The sequence below is a fragment of the Puma concolor genome, chromosome B3 (genome assembly GCF_028749965.1).
Source record: "Puma concolor isolate L17-30 chromosome B3, mPumCon1.1.hap2, whole genome shotgun sequence".
Classification (NCBI taxonomy): domain Eukaryota; kingdom Metazoa; phylum Chordata; class Mammalia; order Carnivora; family Felidae; genus Puma; species Puma concolor.
Window position 1 is genome coordinate 146,546,884 of NC_141672.1, and position 15,120 is coordinate 146,562,003.

The following is a 15,120-nucleotide window of genomic DNA, read 5'->3' on the forward strand; positions in this document are numbered from 1 at the left end:
ACCTGGTCCGTTCAAGTGGTTTTAATCCACATTTTCTTCATTACCCTTTTAATATGTTTATTGGTCATTCGTGCCTTTTCCTGTGGAGATATCTTTGGGTCATTTGCATATTTTTCACTCGTGCTGGATATATTTTTAATACTGGTTTTTAGATGTTCTTTGTAGAAGCTGAATGCTAATTTCTTGTCAGTCCTAAGTTTTGCAGATTTCTTCTCCAGCTCAGTACTTGTTACATGTTCTGTTAGTACATTTTAATGTAAAGAAGTTCTTAGTTTTAACGTGGTGGAATTTACCAGTCTTTTCCATTATGAGTTTTGGTTTTTGTATCTTGTTTGAGAAAATTAAAATTATGACCACACGGAAGCCCAATTTTTGCCTGTGTTTCCTTCTAAGGTTTATGTTTTGCCTTTCACGTTTAAATGTTTGGTTCAGTATTGATATATTCTATGAGGAAGGGATCCAGTTTTGTTTTTGTCCCCATACAAACACCAGTTGTCCTAATACGATTCATGAATGTCCATCTCAACCCACCACTCTGCCATCTGTCCCTAGTCGCGTTTCGTTTGCGCCTTGGTCTGTTTCTGGACGAACAGACTTCATTTTCTCTGTTTGTGTGTCACCGTGTCTGTTGAGTGCTGACTTCACTTCTAAATGTTTTGATATATCAAAGGCTGTGCCCTCTACCGTGTCTGTCTTTGTGAGTGCCTTGCTTATTGCTAACTCTTTACTCTTCCATATAAAGTTGATGGTCGGCTTGACAGGTTCCACGAGAAGCTCCTTTGAGAGACCGATTGCTTTAAATCAGTACATGTGTTTGGTACGAGTCAACCGTTTGTAATATAGAATCTATCTGTGAATCTATCAGGCATACCTACCTGTTTATTTAGGTTATTTTAAATGCTTTTCACTAAAGTTTTACAATTTTATCCATAAAGATACTTAATCACTTTGTTAGACTTCTTCCCAGCTATCTTATATTTTGTTGCCGTTCTAAAAGTTACTGTTTAAAAAAATGTATTTTTTCTCTTGCTGATGTAGGGACAGCTAACTGTCGTATAATGATCTTATGTCTAGCCACCTTGCTCACAGTGTCTTACTAATTATCATTTATCTGTAGCTGGTTCTAACTGGATGATTATATTATCTATAGATAATTTTTTTGTCTTCCAATTTAATCCTTTTTAAAATTTCTTTCCAATTTGTCTTTAGAGCTATCCTGCAGAGCTGTCATTGAATCAGAACATGTACGTTTAAACGTAGCATGCGCCCGAAAGGCCCACATTTTCATGGGGTTTCCAAGTTCACCCTAACGCAATAGTTTCTCCCTCCTCTGAGTGTCTGTGAATTTACTTGCCTGTAGTGCTTTTTTGTCACTCACTCTGTTTGTGATGTTAGTTATCTTTGTATATGCTGTAACTTAACATTTTTTCTTTTCATAGACAGCAGTAGCACGGTGCCTTGGGCCTGTGGGTACCAAAGGTTAGCTGGTTGATTTAAAGGCCTTTAGGGTACTTGCGCTTATATGGAGGTCGCTGAATGATACTGTCTTGAATACTGAATAATTCTTGACGAAACTTAAGATCAAATATGATATGAGGTGAGCACATAAATCTGTTATCCCTGCAGCATATCCCTGCGGTAACTTGCTCCATCTTCTCATCAGTGTCCCCGGTATTCACGGCCTTCCAGATTAACAGCATAGCATGTAATAACCATGTTTGGCCATTTTCGTGGTGTTTTATCACTGGCTGCTCTCCCGCGTGGTCATTTCCTTGTGTAACTCAGTACCAGCACCTGCTCTTGCCGAGTGCTTGCAGGGCATTATGATGAGATTAAAACAATTAAAACAATTTTTTTAATGTTTATTTTATTCTTGAGAGACAGAGAGAGACAGAGCACGAGCCAGGGAGGGGCAGAGAGAGAGGGAGACACAGAACCCGAAGCAGGCTCCAGGCTCTGAGCCGTCCGCACAGAGCCCGACGCGGGGCTCGAACCCACAGGCCGTGAGACCGTGACTTGAGCCGAAGTCGGACGCTCAACCGACTGAGCCACCGAGGTGCCCTTAGATTAAGACAATTTTAAGTGGTAAAAAGTGTGGAAGTAATAGCACAGTGGTACCAGGACTGGTGTGTGGCACGGTTCCCGTAAGTACTGGCCAGGGGCTGTGGGGATTTTTGTGTTTTGGCTAATATGGCGGTACTAGGTCACAGAATTTATATTACTTAGTCGTAAAACTGATGACTGTGTCCCTTTCTTGACAGTTTTTAAATACTTGAGAAATTTAGATTTTTTCATAAAGCGTGGCATACTTTCTATCACTTCAGATTTCCGGGCTTCAGGTTGACGTGACGTGACCGCACCATCTCCCCTGTGGATCAATGTAACCTTATCGGCACGAACTGCGTTTCTATTTGACGTCTCCTAACTTCTCTCCCATCGTTTCTCTTTGGCCAGGTGCCGTCAGGCTTCTCCACCCCACTGGACGACCTCCCCCCGGTCCCCCACATGGCGTGCTGCACTCTGGAAAACCTGTATCTCCTGATGGGGAGGGAGCTGGAAGGCCTAGTGGAGGTGCCTCCAGGAAACGTGCTAGGTAAGGCGGCGCTGCGGGCCCGTCGCGAGCCTCGTCTACACTCCATTCTGAGAGGTCGCCCTGCCCTACCTGCCACACAGACTTGTGAAATTTTGGAGGAAATGGAAATGGCTTTGATCTCTTTTTCACCTTGATTATTTTTTTCTGGCGTCCTGAGCCTTTAAGTTTGTGCGTTTGAGCAGTTAGCATGTGGATCCGTAACTTGCTGTGGGTTCTGGAAGTTCTGTTTTTAAAAGTACTGCCTAAGTAATTGGTGAATGCCCTGTGTTTTTTTGTTTTTTTTGTTTTTTTTTTTTTTTTTAACGTTTATTTATTTTTGAGACAGAGAGAGACAGAGCATGAACGGGGGAGGGACAGAGAGAGAGGGAGACACAGAATCTGAAACGGGCTCCAGGCTCTGAGCTGTCAGCACAGAGCCCTACACGGGGCTCGAACTCACAGACCGCGAGATCGTGACCTGAGCTGAAGTCGGATGCCTAACTGACTGAGCCACCCAGGCGCCCCGTGAATGCCCTGTTTTAAGCTGGGGCTCTGTTTGGTTGGGAGCAAGAAGAGGGATTCCTGCTCACTTAAAAGTCAGTCTGGATGAGTAAGACACTTCCGGTTCTCGTTTATTGGAAACTATTCTGATGTAAAGTTCTATTTAACTCATTTGCTCTGTTCCAGTATTTTTTATCCATTAAATGTTGCTTTACTAATAGTAGTTATCAGGGCAGCTGGGTGGCTCAGTCGGTTAAGCATCTGACTCTTGATTATGGCTTGGGTCACGATCTCATGGTTTGTGACATCAAGCCCCGTGTCAGGCTCTATGCTGACAGCACGGAGCCTGCTTGGGATTCTCTTTCTGCCCTTCCCCCACTCATGCGCGCGCGCGCTCTCTCTCTCTCTCTCTCTCTCTCCCCCCCCTCCCTCCCTCTCACACACACATACACACACAAAATAAATAACCTTAAAAAAAAAGAGAGAGAAAGAGGGGTTCCTGGGGGGCTCAGTCAGTTAAGCGTCTGACTCTTGATCTCGGCTCAAGTCATGATCTCCTGGTTCATGAGATTGAGCCCCACGTCGGGCTCTGCACTGACAGCACAGAGCCTGCTTCGGATTCTCTCTCTCCCTCTCTGTCTCTGCCCTTCCCATGCACACGTGCACACGTGCTCACTCTCTCTCAAAAATAAATTAACTTAAAAAAAAAAAAAAAAAAACTAATAGCGTTTATCAGTTTATATCCATAAATACTGTTTGTCAACCCTGCAGTGTTTCTTACTTACTTGGCTTCGGCTTCTGTGGGCAGAATTCACGTTTTGAGGTCCTTCGTGAACCCTGAAGTCTCGGATTGAGGGATTTTCCTCAGAGCATCACGGGACCTGAAGTGTGTGAAGTGCTCTACGTCCTGTGCTGCTGCTTTCTGAGCCCGTAGGGTGCTTGTCGGCCATAAAGCTGTGTACTGGGTGATTGCTCGGCTGGGAATCCTCTTTATGTTTTAGAGAAATGGTCTAGACTGCGGGTCCACGACAGCTAATGACTGATCTGGATTTTGTGAACTTGAGACCAAGAAACTTGCCTGAGCATTTTGCCACGCCTTCACAGAGACCCATTCTTCTCTTTATGCTTGAATTCTTTTCTTGTGGAGGGGCATGAAATTAGTGGAATTCCTAGCTTCTCATCAAGTGTTCCCCATTCTCTTCCAACCCTTTGGAATATGCCAGAGGACCTTGACGGTTGGTATGTTTGTGAGCTGCCGTAGCCAGCAAAGTACCGTATCAGGAAGGACATGGGAAGAAGAATGAATAATACTCTGTCTTTGTTTATAAGCCTTCCTTGGGATGGCCGTGTTGCTCAAATTCAGCCCATTTAGTTTCTTCAGTGAAAGGTAAGGCGGAAGATCTTGGACCTAACGCTCAAGGGCAAGAGAAGGGATTTGTAGAGCGAATGGTATTTGCCATGTCTCCTCCCGTTAAGGCCCGGCATTTGTAGTCTTTGCCTGGTCGAGGTTGGGAACTTGACGGGCAGTCGTTCTCTCTTCTGGATTTCCATCTGCCGTCCGGGACTGAGGTTCTGCAGCTGATAAGGAGGGACGCCATCTCTCATCTGCTTCTCCAGGCAGCCCTCCCCTGCCATCTGCGGCAGGAGACCTACTGTGAGCTAGAACTTTCTTCCTCTTGGAGAAGAGACATGTGCCCCCTTCCCTTCTCCTGATATTTCAGAATAATTGCGAGGTGATGGTGAAGGTGCGTAAACATTTGCTCACCAGATGTAGCGATCTGGAAATAACACAGACGGACGCACCACTTTGGGTCAAAACACGTGGAGGGGGAAGCCGGATTAATTTTGCCGAAGAGCTAAGCTTGTGCGTAGTTGCAGGTAACCGAAACCCAAACGCACGCTTGTGACGAATTTCACTTACCAGGAAGACTGAGCACAGACAGTCCGGGGCCGGGGTGACAGCTCTCCTGTGTCCTCAGCGAGCCAGGTTCCTTCTGTGGGCCTGTTTGCAATCCTAGATTGCGCCCCCAGGGAACCAAGGTGGCTCTAGCATCTCCAGGAATCACAGCCACGTTCCTGGCAGGAAGAGGGCACTAGGGCCAAAGGCCTTCTCACAGCGCTGTTGTCATTTGGGAAGAGATGCCCGCTTAGCGACTTCTCTGTAGTCTCATTTTTTGTGGCTTTTGTCACGTGGCCGCCCCTAGCCGCAGTAGGAGCAAGTTGCTGAGTATCTTACTCTGACAGCCTCCGCAGTTAAGACAAGGAGTTTGGCTTCTGAGTGGCTTTTGACCAGCCGGTCCACACGGCCGCCCACGCTTTCCTCCCACGCTTGTCTAGCGCTGCCTGCGGCCCCTCTGTCAGGATTCTGTTTCTTTGCATTCGGGAGGGCCGTGCACCAGAAGGGTTATGAATGTGGCATTGAAGGAGCTGGAATCCAGCCAGCCACTCTGACTTGCCTTCTGACTGGAAACGAAAATAATTGTTTTCCTTTTATTACTCCAAATCTGACTGAGCCCCGTGCAGGACTAGAAAACACGAGGATACAAAAATTCTGGTCATGGTTTTGCTGGTTATTAGCCTTAGTTATATGGCCGCAGGCCAGTTGTATGACCTTTCTGGACTTGAGTTTCCCCAAATGATTTAGACCAGAGCAGTGATTGCTAACGTTTCGTGTGGTAAAAATAGACTAGCCACTTTAAATTTGTTTTAAGAAGACTATTTGTGGGTTCCCAGGACTTTTATTATATTTCTCGCATACTGTTACACTTACCATACATTCTAAATGTTAAGGACAGAATATTAAATAGCATTCTATGGCGTACTTTCTTTGGTCTAGCTATAAAATATACACAGAATTACATTTTGTTTGTAAAATACGCACAACGTTCAAGTTTAAAATGGCCAATTATTATGGTAGGTTGACATTTCCGTAAGGATGGGGGGAGGTAAAAATTCTTAGTACATACGTATGTCATGAAAACCTAGAGTGGGTTATAACAGTTTTCCACTGATGAAAAAAAAGTCCAAACTACATTCTCTCTCAGGGCCCGGCTTTAACTTTTCAGGCTTGTGTTTCTTAGAGAAGAACCTTCAGATCATTAGGAATTAGGGTATCTCCCTCCCTGGTGCCCCTTTGGAAGAATACTGGTTACTTGGTTGGGTCGATAACCCATTTAAGTGGCCCCATCGGAACCTCTTGAACCTGGTTACCAGCCTTGGAGTCGGAGTGACCCTTGTAGGCAAAAGCCACTTGCTAATTGGTTACAAAACTGGAGCACTTGTCATAGGAGCAGCAGTTTCAGCAGCCACGTGTTTAATAAGGAACTTTCCAAAGCTGGGAGGAGGTTCAGGGAGGAACAGAGGAGCAGGCCTAGGGCTGCGGCGGGTTGAGTGGGGAGAAGCCCTCTGCCAGGAACGGACAGGACAGCCCAGGGGAATGGGAGCTGGGCCGCCAGCCCCGAGGCTGCCAGGCCGGGTCGGCTGAGCGCGCAGCGGGGGGTCAGCACCGGTGGGTTTGCTGTGTTTACTGGTTGTGTTTTTCTTTCATTTTTTTTTTTTTAAATGTTTATTCATCTTTGAGAGACAGAGAGAGAGTGTGAACAGGGAAGGGGTAGAGAGAGGGAGACACAGAATCTGACGCAGGCTCCAGGCTCCGAGCTGTCAGCACAGAGCCCGACGCGGGGCTTGAACCCACAGACCGCGAGATCATGACCTGAGCCGAAGTCGGACTCTCAACCGACTGAGCCACCCATGCGCCCTGATTTTTATTTTTTTAATGTTGATTTATTTTTGAGAGCGAGCACATGCAGGGGAGGGGCAGAGAGAAAGGGAGACACGGAATCCGAAGCAGGCTCCAGGCTCCGAGCTGTCAGCACAGAGCCTGACGCGGGGCTCAAACTCAGGAACCGTGAGATCATGACCTGGGCCGAAGTCGGACGCTCAACCGGCTGAGCCACCCGGGCGCCCCTGTTGGTTGGCTGTTTAACTTAGAACAGGTTTGTCTTCTTGGGAGATTTCAAGTTAAAAAAAAAATAAGATGGGCAGCTGAATTTGGTGGAAGTAACGTACATGTTCTGGTTACCTGTTGCTGCATAATGAAGCGGCCAAAGCCTGAGAGCTTAAAACAAAGTCGGCCGTTACTTTTTCACAGATCTGCAGTTTGGGCATGGCTTAGCGGACAGCTTGTCTGTCTTTCCCAAGGTGTCCGTGGAGCTGCCCTGGGCGCGAGCGTCCCTCACTGGCTGGGGGCTGGTGCCGGCTGGCTGGGACCTTGGCTGGGGCTTGGGACTGGGACTGAACGCGTAGCCTCCCCCAGGGCTCCTGGCCTCCTCACAGCGTGGTGCTGGGCTCTGCAGAAGCTGTATCAGCGTTCGTGACCTAGCCTCACTGGCTTTGACCTCACTCCACACTGGAAGTGAGTCACCACGACTGGCCCATCTTCAGAGAGAGGAGACTGACTGGCAGATATGTCATAGAATTTGTGAACATGTTTTAAAGTGACCGCACCATGAACTGCAGATAAACTCCTTGTTGTCTTTCATATTTTAGCAGGCCCATGACAGGGCGCATATCGCAAATTAAGATGTGGCGATGTTTACAGCGATCGGGGCAGGCCTATAAATTGCGTCTATTTTGCTCTTGTTAACTTAGAGAAAAGGTTGTAATTCCTACTTAATAAGAAAGTAACAGAGAATGATATGCCTTATGTCCATATGCTTTTCATCAGAAATGATACTGAGTAGGATTTATCAAATGCAGATGAAAATTTTTGTTGGAGAAGGAAATGAAAACTCATATGGCATTTTTGCACAATTCAGGGTATATAGTCAAAGTCCAAAGGAAAGTTCCTTTATTGGCACTTGGAAAATGCAGATTTCACATTTGAACTCGGCTATAACTCACTTGGAGAACTTGCATTGACTGATAAGTGTGGAATAGATTTTGTGGTCTGGAAATAGTTGATTTAGAGTCTCAAATGATTTAATTCCAACCTGATGTCTAAAAAACTCAGATAGATGGGACCGCAGAGACCTCCCCATGTTTAACACACAATGGCCTTTTGTTCAGTCCCCTACCAAGAAAGTCTCTGAAAATAAATGTTTGCTACAGGCTCCTATTAAAATGTGAGGGGAAATTGAATTAGGATTCCAAATCTTTAGCCTTTTCTTCTACGCTTTCAGATCTCTTCCATATGGCTAAATCTTTAAAATTTCAAGGCCATATTCTAAGAGGAAATGTGATATTCCTCCTGTCACAACAGGAGGAAAAGAATATTAATTAGCTTTTTTTCTGAACTGACTTTAGTTCTTCACGGTTCGTCGCTGGGTGGTAGGAAGTCAGTGAAAAGTGAAAGCTGAACGAAGGGTGTGCGTGTCTGTCCGTCTGCCTCTGAGTCTGTCCGTCTTTAGTCAAGTGGAGCAGTTGAGGAGCCAGATCCTTCCAAGGGCACTACACGCAGATTTGATGTTGTTATTTCAAAGGAAATCTCCACAGTCTGTGACTCTTAAGTCTTTGTGGTAATTTTTTTAATACATTAAATTCACTTACTAGTGAATTTCTTTTAAATACACCTTATTATCAACATTGCTTCACTTGGAAAGAATCTGTTTTAATCAGTAAATGACCGGAGCCTTACTTAGTGTTAAAAGTTTCAGCTGGTTTTCCTAATTTTCCTTTTACAGATGATAGCGATTTTATTGTTTCCTTATCACGTGTCTTGTTTCTTATTTTTATATCTGCCTGTAAAAATATGATAGGTAATAATGACCGCTGCTGTACTCTGATATTCTGTCTGGTTCTTCCGTAACTTTAATGAAAGTACCGATTTTAGTCTCGGGTTTTGCTGGTACCCATTGACTCATGTCTCTTATTTACCATGCCATCAAGTATGCTTTTTTTTCCAACCGAGAATAGATACTAAATTTTATGGGTGTGTTCTCAGCAGCTTTTCTAGTCGCTGTAATTGATGTCGTGGATCATATTTAATTATTTCCTGATTATTCTTCATTGCGCTTGCATTCCTGGGGGAAAAAAAAAAAGAAAAGCAGCCCCTGATCATTGCACGTTCTTGTCACACACCGTTCTGTTCGGCTAACTAGCATTTCGTCCAGATTTTTCTTGGATGGTGAGTAAGTTTGGCTCTTATTTTCTTGGTTATTTCCAAAACAGGAAACTTCATCTCTTACCCCCTCTAGAGCTGCTCCGTGTGACGGCAGTCAGTAGCCTTGTGTGCTTTTTAAAATTTAAATAGGTTGGGATCAAGTAACATTAAAGGTTCCCTCCATCAGATGCACTAGAAACCACGCGTCCCTCCTGGCTACCGAACTGGATGTTGCCGTTCTAGGGAAATGTCTGTAGAAGGTGAGAATTATCTTTCCTTTGCAGGTTTGGAAGTAGTTCACATGTAAAATCATCTGGACTAGGTACCTAAAATGTTTGATTCTTTGAGTCTGGTCTGTTGTCTTTCTCCTGACCCGTTCTGTGTGTGCGTTCTTTATTTCTTTACTATGTAAGTTTGTCTTTGTATTTTGATGTTTGAGCTCATATGTGAATTCTAAGGGTTACGTTTTAAGTTCTCTGTAGAGGTCGTTTTCAGTATCGTGTAGGCCAAAATATACTAGCTCCATTTGAAATATGCAGATAATGAATGAGAGTTCTCTGCTAGGAGAGGGATAACCACCAGGCTCTTTATATCCACATATGAACGTTTGTTTCTTAAAATTGTGGTAACAAACATAATGTAACATTTATCATCTTAACCACTTTTAAGTGTGCGGTTGAATCGTGTATTTTTGATGTAAAATTAATCACGCTTTCTGTTTAAAACCTGTACGTATTTCTTTCAGAGATGATCTTCTCTCATATTCATAGCTTTTTGTGTCAGTATGTTTGCTGTAACTCCCAGGACAGGGATGCACGGGGGTGCAGTAGTGGTGTCTCATTCCTGACGGTGTAGGAGTCCTCAGGTACATTATGCTGTGTTTCCACGGGATTTCATCTGCACAGTCTTTATAATGATACAGTGACTGCCATCACTGTTTGTTTACTAGAGTAACTTTTTAAATGTGGGGGTGCCCAAATGGCTGCTCTGTTTGGTGGCTGCCTTCAGCTCGGTCATGACCTCATGGTTAGTGAGTTTGAGCCCCGCATCAGGCTCCCTGCTATCAGTGCAGAGCCTACTTTAGATCCTGTCCATTCCCCCCCCCCCGCCCCTCTGCACACTCACGCTCTCTCTCTCTCAAAAATAATCATTAAAAGATTTTTTTTAATGTACATAGATGTTGACATTTATCAAATAGTCTTTTCTACACCTTTCAGGTGATGTTTTCTCTTTCTTGAGCCACTTACGCCATGAATCACAGTAGTAACACATTTCTTACTATCAAATGAGTCACGTATTCCTGGAATAAGCTATTTGTTGAGTGCATTTCAATACGTTAATAAACCAATGAATTCAATTTGTCGCTGGTTTTTTTCTGTGTAACGTGTTTATGTTTGTAAGTTCGGCTGACCCGTATTTTTTTTTTAACCTTTTTATTTTAATCTTTACTTTTGAGAGAGAGAGAGAGACAGAGTGTGAACAGGGGAGGGGCAGAGCGAGAGGGAGACACAGAATCTGAAGCCTGCTCCAGGCTCTGAGCAGTCAGCACAGAGCCTGACGCGGGGCTCAAGCTCACGAACCGTGAGATATGACCTGAGCTGAAGTCGGATGCTCAACCGACTGAGCCACCCAGGCACCCCTGGCTAATCTGTATTTATATATATATATATATATATATATATATATATGTATATATATATATATATATATACATTTTTTTTAATATATATATATATATATTTATTTATTTTAAGTTTATGGAGTTTACATAAGAGCATCATACCAGCTGCATGAGGCAAATAACAAATGAGGGATAGTTTTCACTGTGTTTTATTTTATGGAATAGTTTAAATGGCACAAGGATTTTCTGATCCTCAAACAGTTTTGACAGTAACACCCGTGAAACCACCTACACCTGGTTGGTCATCAGCATACAGATTTGATAATTTTATCAGTTGTTATTCTCCCTTTCAGGTTCTTTTTACCGTTCCTTGTGCTGACTTTTGTACTTCATGCTCTCATATTATCTCAGATTGATTATTTAGTTCATTTGCATGGATACTGGCATTAATGTTGATTATAACGATGACATCCCGAGTTAGCATCTGTTAGTGCTTACCACGTGCCAGAACCTCCTGTGTCTTCAGGGCTGAGTATCTGATTTCCTCAGGGCCAAGGGCAGTAGATACATTTTATGGTGGGGAAAACTGAAGTTCACAAAGGTCACGTAATAATAGACATAGAAAGCTGGGATTTTTGTCTGCCTCCGTATCTGTAGTTATCTAACCTTCTTTGTTTCTATATTGATTTTTGTTTCCCTTTTCTTTGATCAGTCTTATTGGGTTGTTTGTTATATTGTATTTTTACTTCTATTCTTAATTCCTCATCTATTATAGGTTTATTTGTATTTTTTTGTAAGTTTATTTATTTATTTTTGAGAGAGAGACAGCGAGCAGGGAAGGGACAGAGAGAGGGGGAGAGAGAATCCCAAGCAGACTGCACTGTGAGCACAGAGCTCAATGTGGGGCTCAAACTCACAAGCCGTGAGATCATGACCTGAGTCAAAACCAATAGTCAGACACTTAACCAACTGCCTGAGCCACCCAGGTGCACCTGTTTTTTTTTTTCCTCAAATGTTTTTATTTATTTTTGAGAGAGAGAGCAGGGGAGGGGCAGAGAGAGAGGGAGACAGGGGATCTGAAGCGGGCTCTGCGCTGACAGCAGAGAGCCCGGAGTGGGACTCAAACTTAGCAACCGTGAAATCATGACCTGAGCCTCAGTTGGACGCTTAACCCGCTGAACCACCCAGGCGCCCCTGTTACAGTTTTTAATACATTAATGTAACACCCTTATGAAGCCTTACCTCCTATTTATCACTAATTGTCTTGTTTTATTACTATTTTTGAGAAGATTTGGTTCATGTTTTTCCTCCTCTTCAAATGAATGTGTTCATGGCCTGAATCTTAGTATAACCTTGGCTAGATTTCTTCAGTTTTATACATTGTTCTCTTTATCACTGCATTTGTCTGTGTGCCTCCCGGCCGGTGGCCGTAGCTGCACTTTACAAATGGAACCAGCTGTGGGTCCCTTCTGCTCCGAAAGCACCGGGCTGTGCGGTGGCTGGAATCCCCTTGTCTGTGACCTCACGTGAATTGTTGCATATGGTTTGGCAAAATGCTTGTTCCCTGGGTTAAGGGGTGTCCGCTGATCCTTTTTTCATGGACCGAAGCAATTGGCAGTAACTGTGTAACTTCTTTTGAATGACATAGGTTATCACAGGTTTATAACCTAAGGATTGTCTGTCAATAAGGTCATTGCCTTTCTAGACATTATTTGAGAGCAAAGGATTATTTGATGGAAATTTTCTTCCCCACCATCTCGAAATAGTACATTCTTCTTTTACTCTTAGATGGCACCTACAAGGTGGAGAGCAGATCTGACCTCTTTTCTTGGTATTTTTCACGCGTGACGGAATGGGGAAATGACGTGACTTTTGTAAATGGTTTAACGAAGGTTGGGAAGATGTCCTTGTTGATTGGTGTAATAGTCTTCTCGTTGACCAAGTGAGATTTGATTTTTTCCCGGCGGACAGACAATGGGCCCGTTGCCAGAAGGCTCAAAAAACACGCTCTCGTGCCCCTCGGTTGACTGCGTGACTCCAAGATGCGGCGAGCCCGCTTGCAGGCAGGCGTGTGTATCAGAGAAGCTTTCACGTCGGCTCCAAACGAGGAGACGTGGACAGGCGCGTACTGTTTAGGAGAGCAAAGACAAACAAACAAACCAAAATGGCAACACCGTAAATGTCCGTGGACGGAAGGGTGAGGAAGTAAAATGTGGTACGGTCACGAGGAAACAAATACCATCCCAAGTGAGAGTGAATGACACTGGGCACCGGCTGGAGTCAGTCTCACGGATACGGTGGATTTGAAAAGCAAGTTGCCGAGCATTTACGTGGAGGTTAAAAACCTGTAAATAGCAACAGATACATGCATAATAAATGATACACGGAAAGGCAAACCGCAAATTCAAGGCAGTAGCTCCCTGGAGAGAGGGTTTGGTGGAGGAAGGGGGCGCACAAAGACGGGAAATGTCTTTGTTCTTCCCGTGACTCGTAGGCTTGTGTTGCCTGTTCTGATTCGCCTTCTGAGTTTTTCACGCCTTGAGTGTCATCGGCTTTACTTTTTTAAGTTAGGAGGGAAGGCAGTGTTAATCTCTTTACTTGACATCATTGGTGCCGCCTTGGAGAATTTGTCCCCGCGGGTTGAGCTGAGAGGTGGCCTGGAGTTAGGATGCTTCGGGTTACGCTGCAGCCGAGCGGCGTTTACTTTGTAGTCTCAGGCGAGGTGCTTACCCACTCTGATCCTGCGTCCTACCTTGCAGATGACGATAACGGAAGGCTGTGGGGTGGCGACCCTTCTTTCGTTTCTAAAAATAGCAAACGGCAAAATGTTAAGCAAGGAGCTTATTACTGTTGATTTCCATGGGAAATGTTGTTAGTTGACTGCCAGAAGTCACACATGTAAAGACAATAAATCATGAGTGAAGCCCTTAAATATGAAGATTAAAGAACACTTTTCCAGCTGAATGTGGCATCTGTTTGAATGCACTTTCTTTTCTCTATGGAAAGATGTGCAGGTAGGCCGTCATAAGCATTTTGATGCTTCCCTCGTTCTGGGGAAGCCCACCTGAAGAATGTTCCAGCGGTCCGTGTAGAAATCAGAGGCTCTGGCTGTTTCTGAAACTATTTCTTGGCTCCCACTCTTCTTCCTCGGTATTCAGTTACAAAGAATCAAAACTTCTGTCAGCTTCTTCAGGAGAAAACACAGGCTAGCACAGATGACGGGAAGCAAGACGAAGGCACTATCCTTGCGACTCCTGAATTGTCCACATTGCCTTCGGACCCCCGCTCCAAACTTGGCATCAGAGCCGGACTCCAGAAGTAGGCTTCTGGGAGAAGGAGGAGTGGCTGACGGGCAGAAGGCTGTGGCTTGCACCTTGAGGGAGGTGGAGGCTTTTCTACCGAGAGCGCAAGCTTGAACACAGGGTGCGGAAGGAACAGATTCTTCCGTGAGCGACCAGGCCACACGTGCCCGGACAGCAAGGCCTTGAGCTGTTGAGGGTGGATTCAGAGTTAAGGTGTGATTTTTTTTTTTTTTTTTTTTTTTGCAAGACGTTATTAACTATAAACATGGGCATATATTCTTCTAAAGCGCTATTCTGAAAAAACGGGGATTCACAACACAGATATAAAGCACACCACAGGATTGCAGTATAGTTTGTTTCCTGAAAAGGAAGCGTATTAGGTTTTTAAGCTGTTAATTGCAAGGGAAATCCTTAGTCAGATGTCTGTAATTAGCAGCAGGAGCTGCGAGTACACGGGTTCTGCCTGGAATAAAATAGACTGTGGCCTGCTTCCAGTTTTGTAGCTGGGGAGGAGAGTCACCGCACCTTCAGCAGGGAGTGAAGTCCCTCCGTCCCGTGTAGGTGGGCACTCAGCTCATTCCATCCTGACATTTTACACAAGCTGATGTGGGGAGGGAGTCCCTTAAGGGGAAGACATCTCTTTAGAATAGTGGACACATTTTCTTTTCAGTGTAAATATTCTGGAATTTCGTAGCTGAGAGCGAAATCCTTTCCTTGGTCCGAACATTCCTCATTAAAGGGTATTGGGGTAGTAACGTTTCGTTTCAATGTGATAGGATTTTTCAGGACCCCGGAGCCACGTTGTCACTTGGCAATCCTTTGTCCCTCCTGCAGTGCGCTGAGTTGAGCTGCATTTTGCTCCCCTCGGTGCGACCAGGCGTTCTGGGAGGCTCACAGGTGCATCCTAGGCTGGAAAGCACAGGATGTTAGAGAAACAGAGACGTTCTGAGCATCCGCTCTTTTTTCTGCCTCGGTCCAGTCGAGAGAAGGGCACCGTTCTGCGCTTTGTGAGACCGCTGTTGGC

The 15,120-nt window shown here is 44.7% G+C and overlaps 1 protein-coding gene across 2 annotated transcripts in view; it reads left to right on the plus strand.

The window, feature by feature from the left end:
• The window catches only part of EFL1 (elongation factor like GTPase 1), a 123,447-nt gene that overhangs the window by 45,924 nt on the left and 62,403 nt on the right, over window positions 1-15,120 (plus strand). For both annotated transcript variants that reach the window (XM_086711722.1, XM_086711723.1), the window contains one exon: window positions 2,455-2,593. In XM_086711722.1, the coding sequence (XP_086567848.1) occupies window positions 2,455-2,593 (139 nt within the window). The remainder of the gene's footprint in view (window positions 1-2,454; window positions 2,594-15,120) is intronic.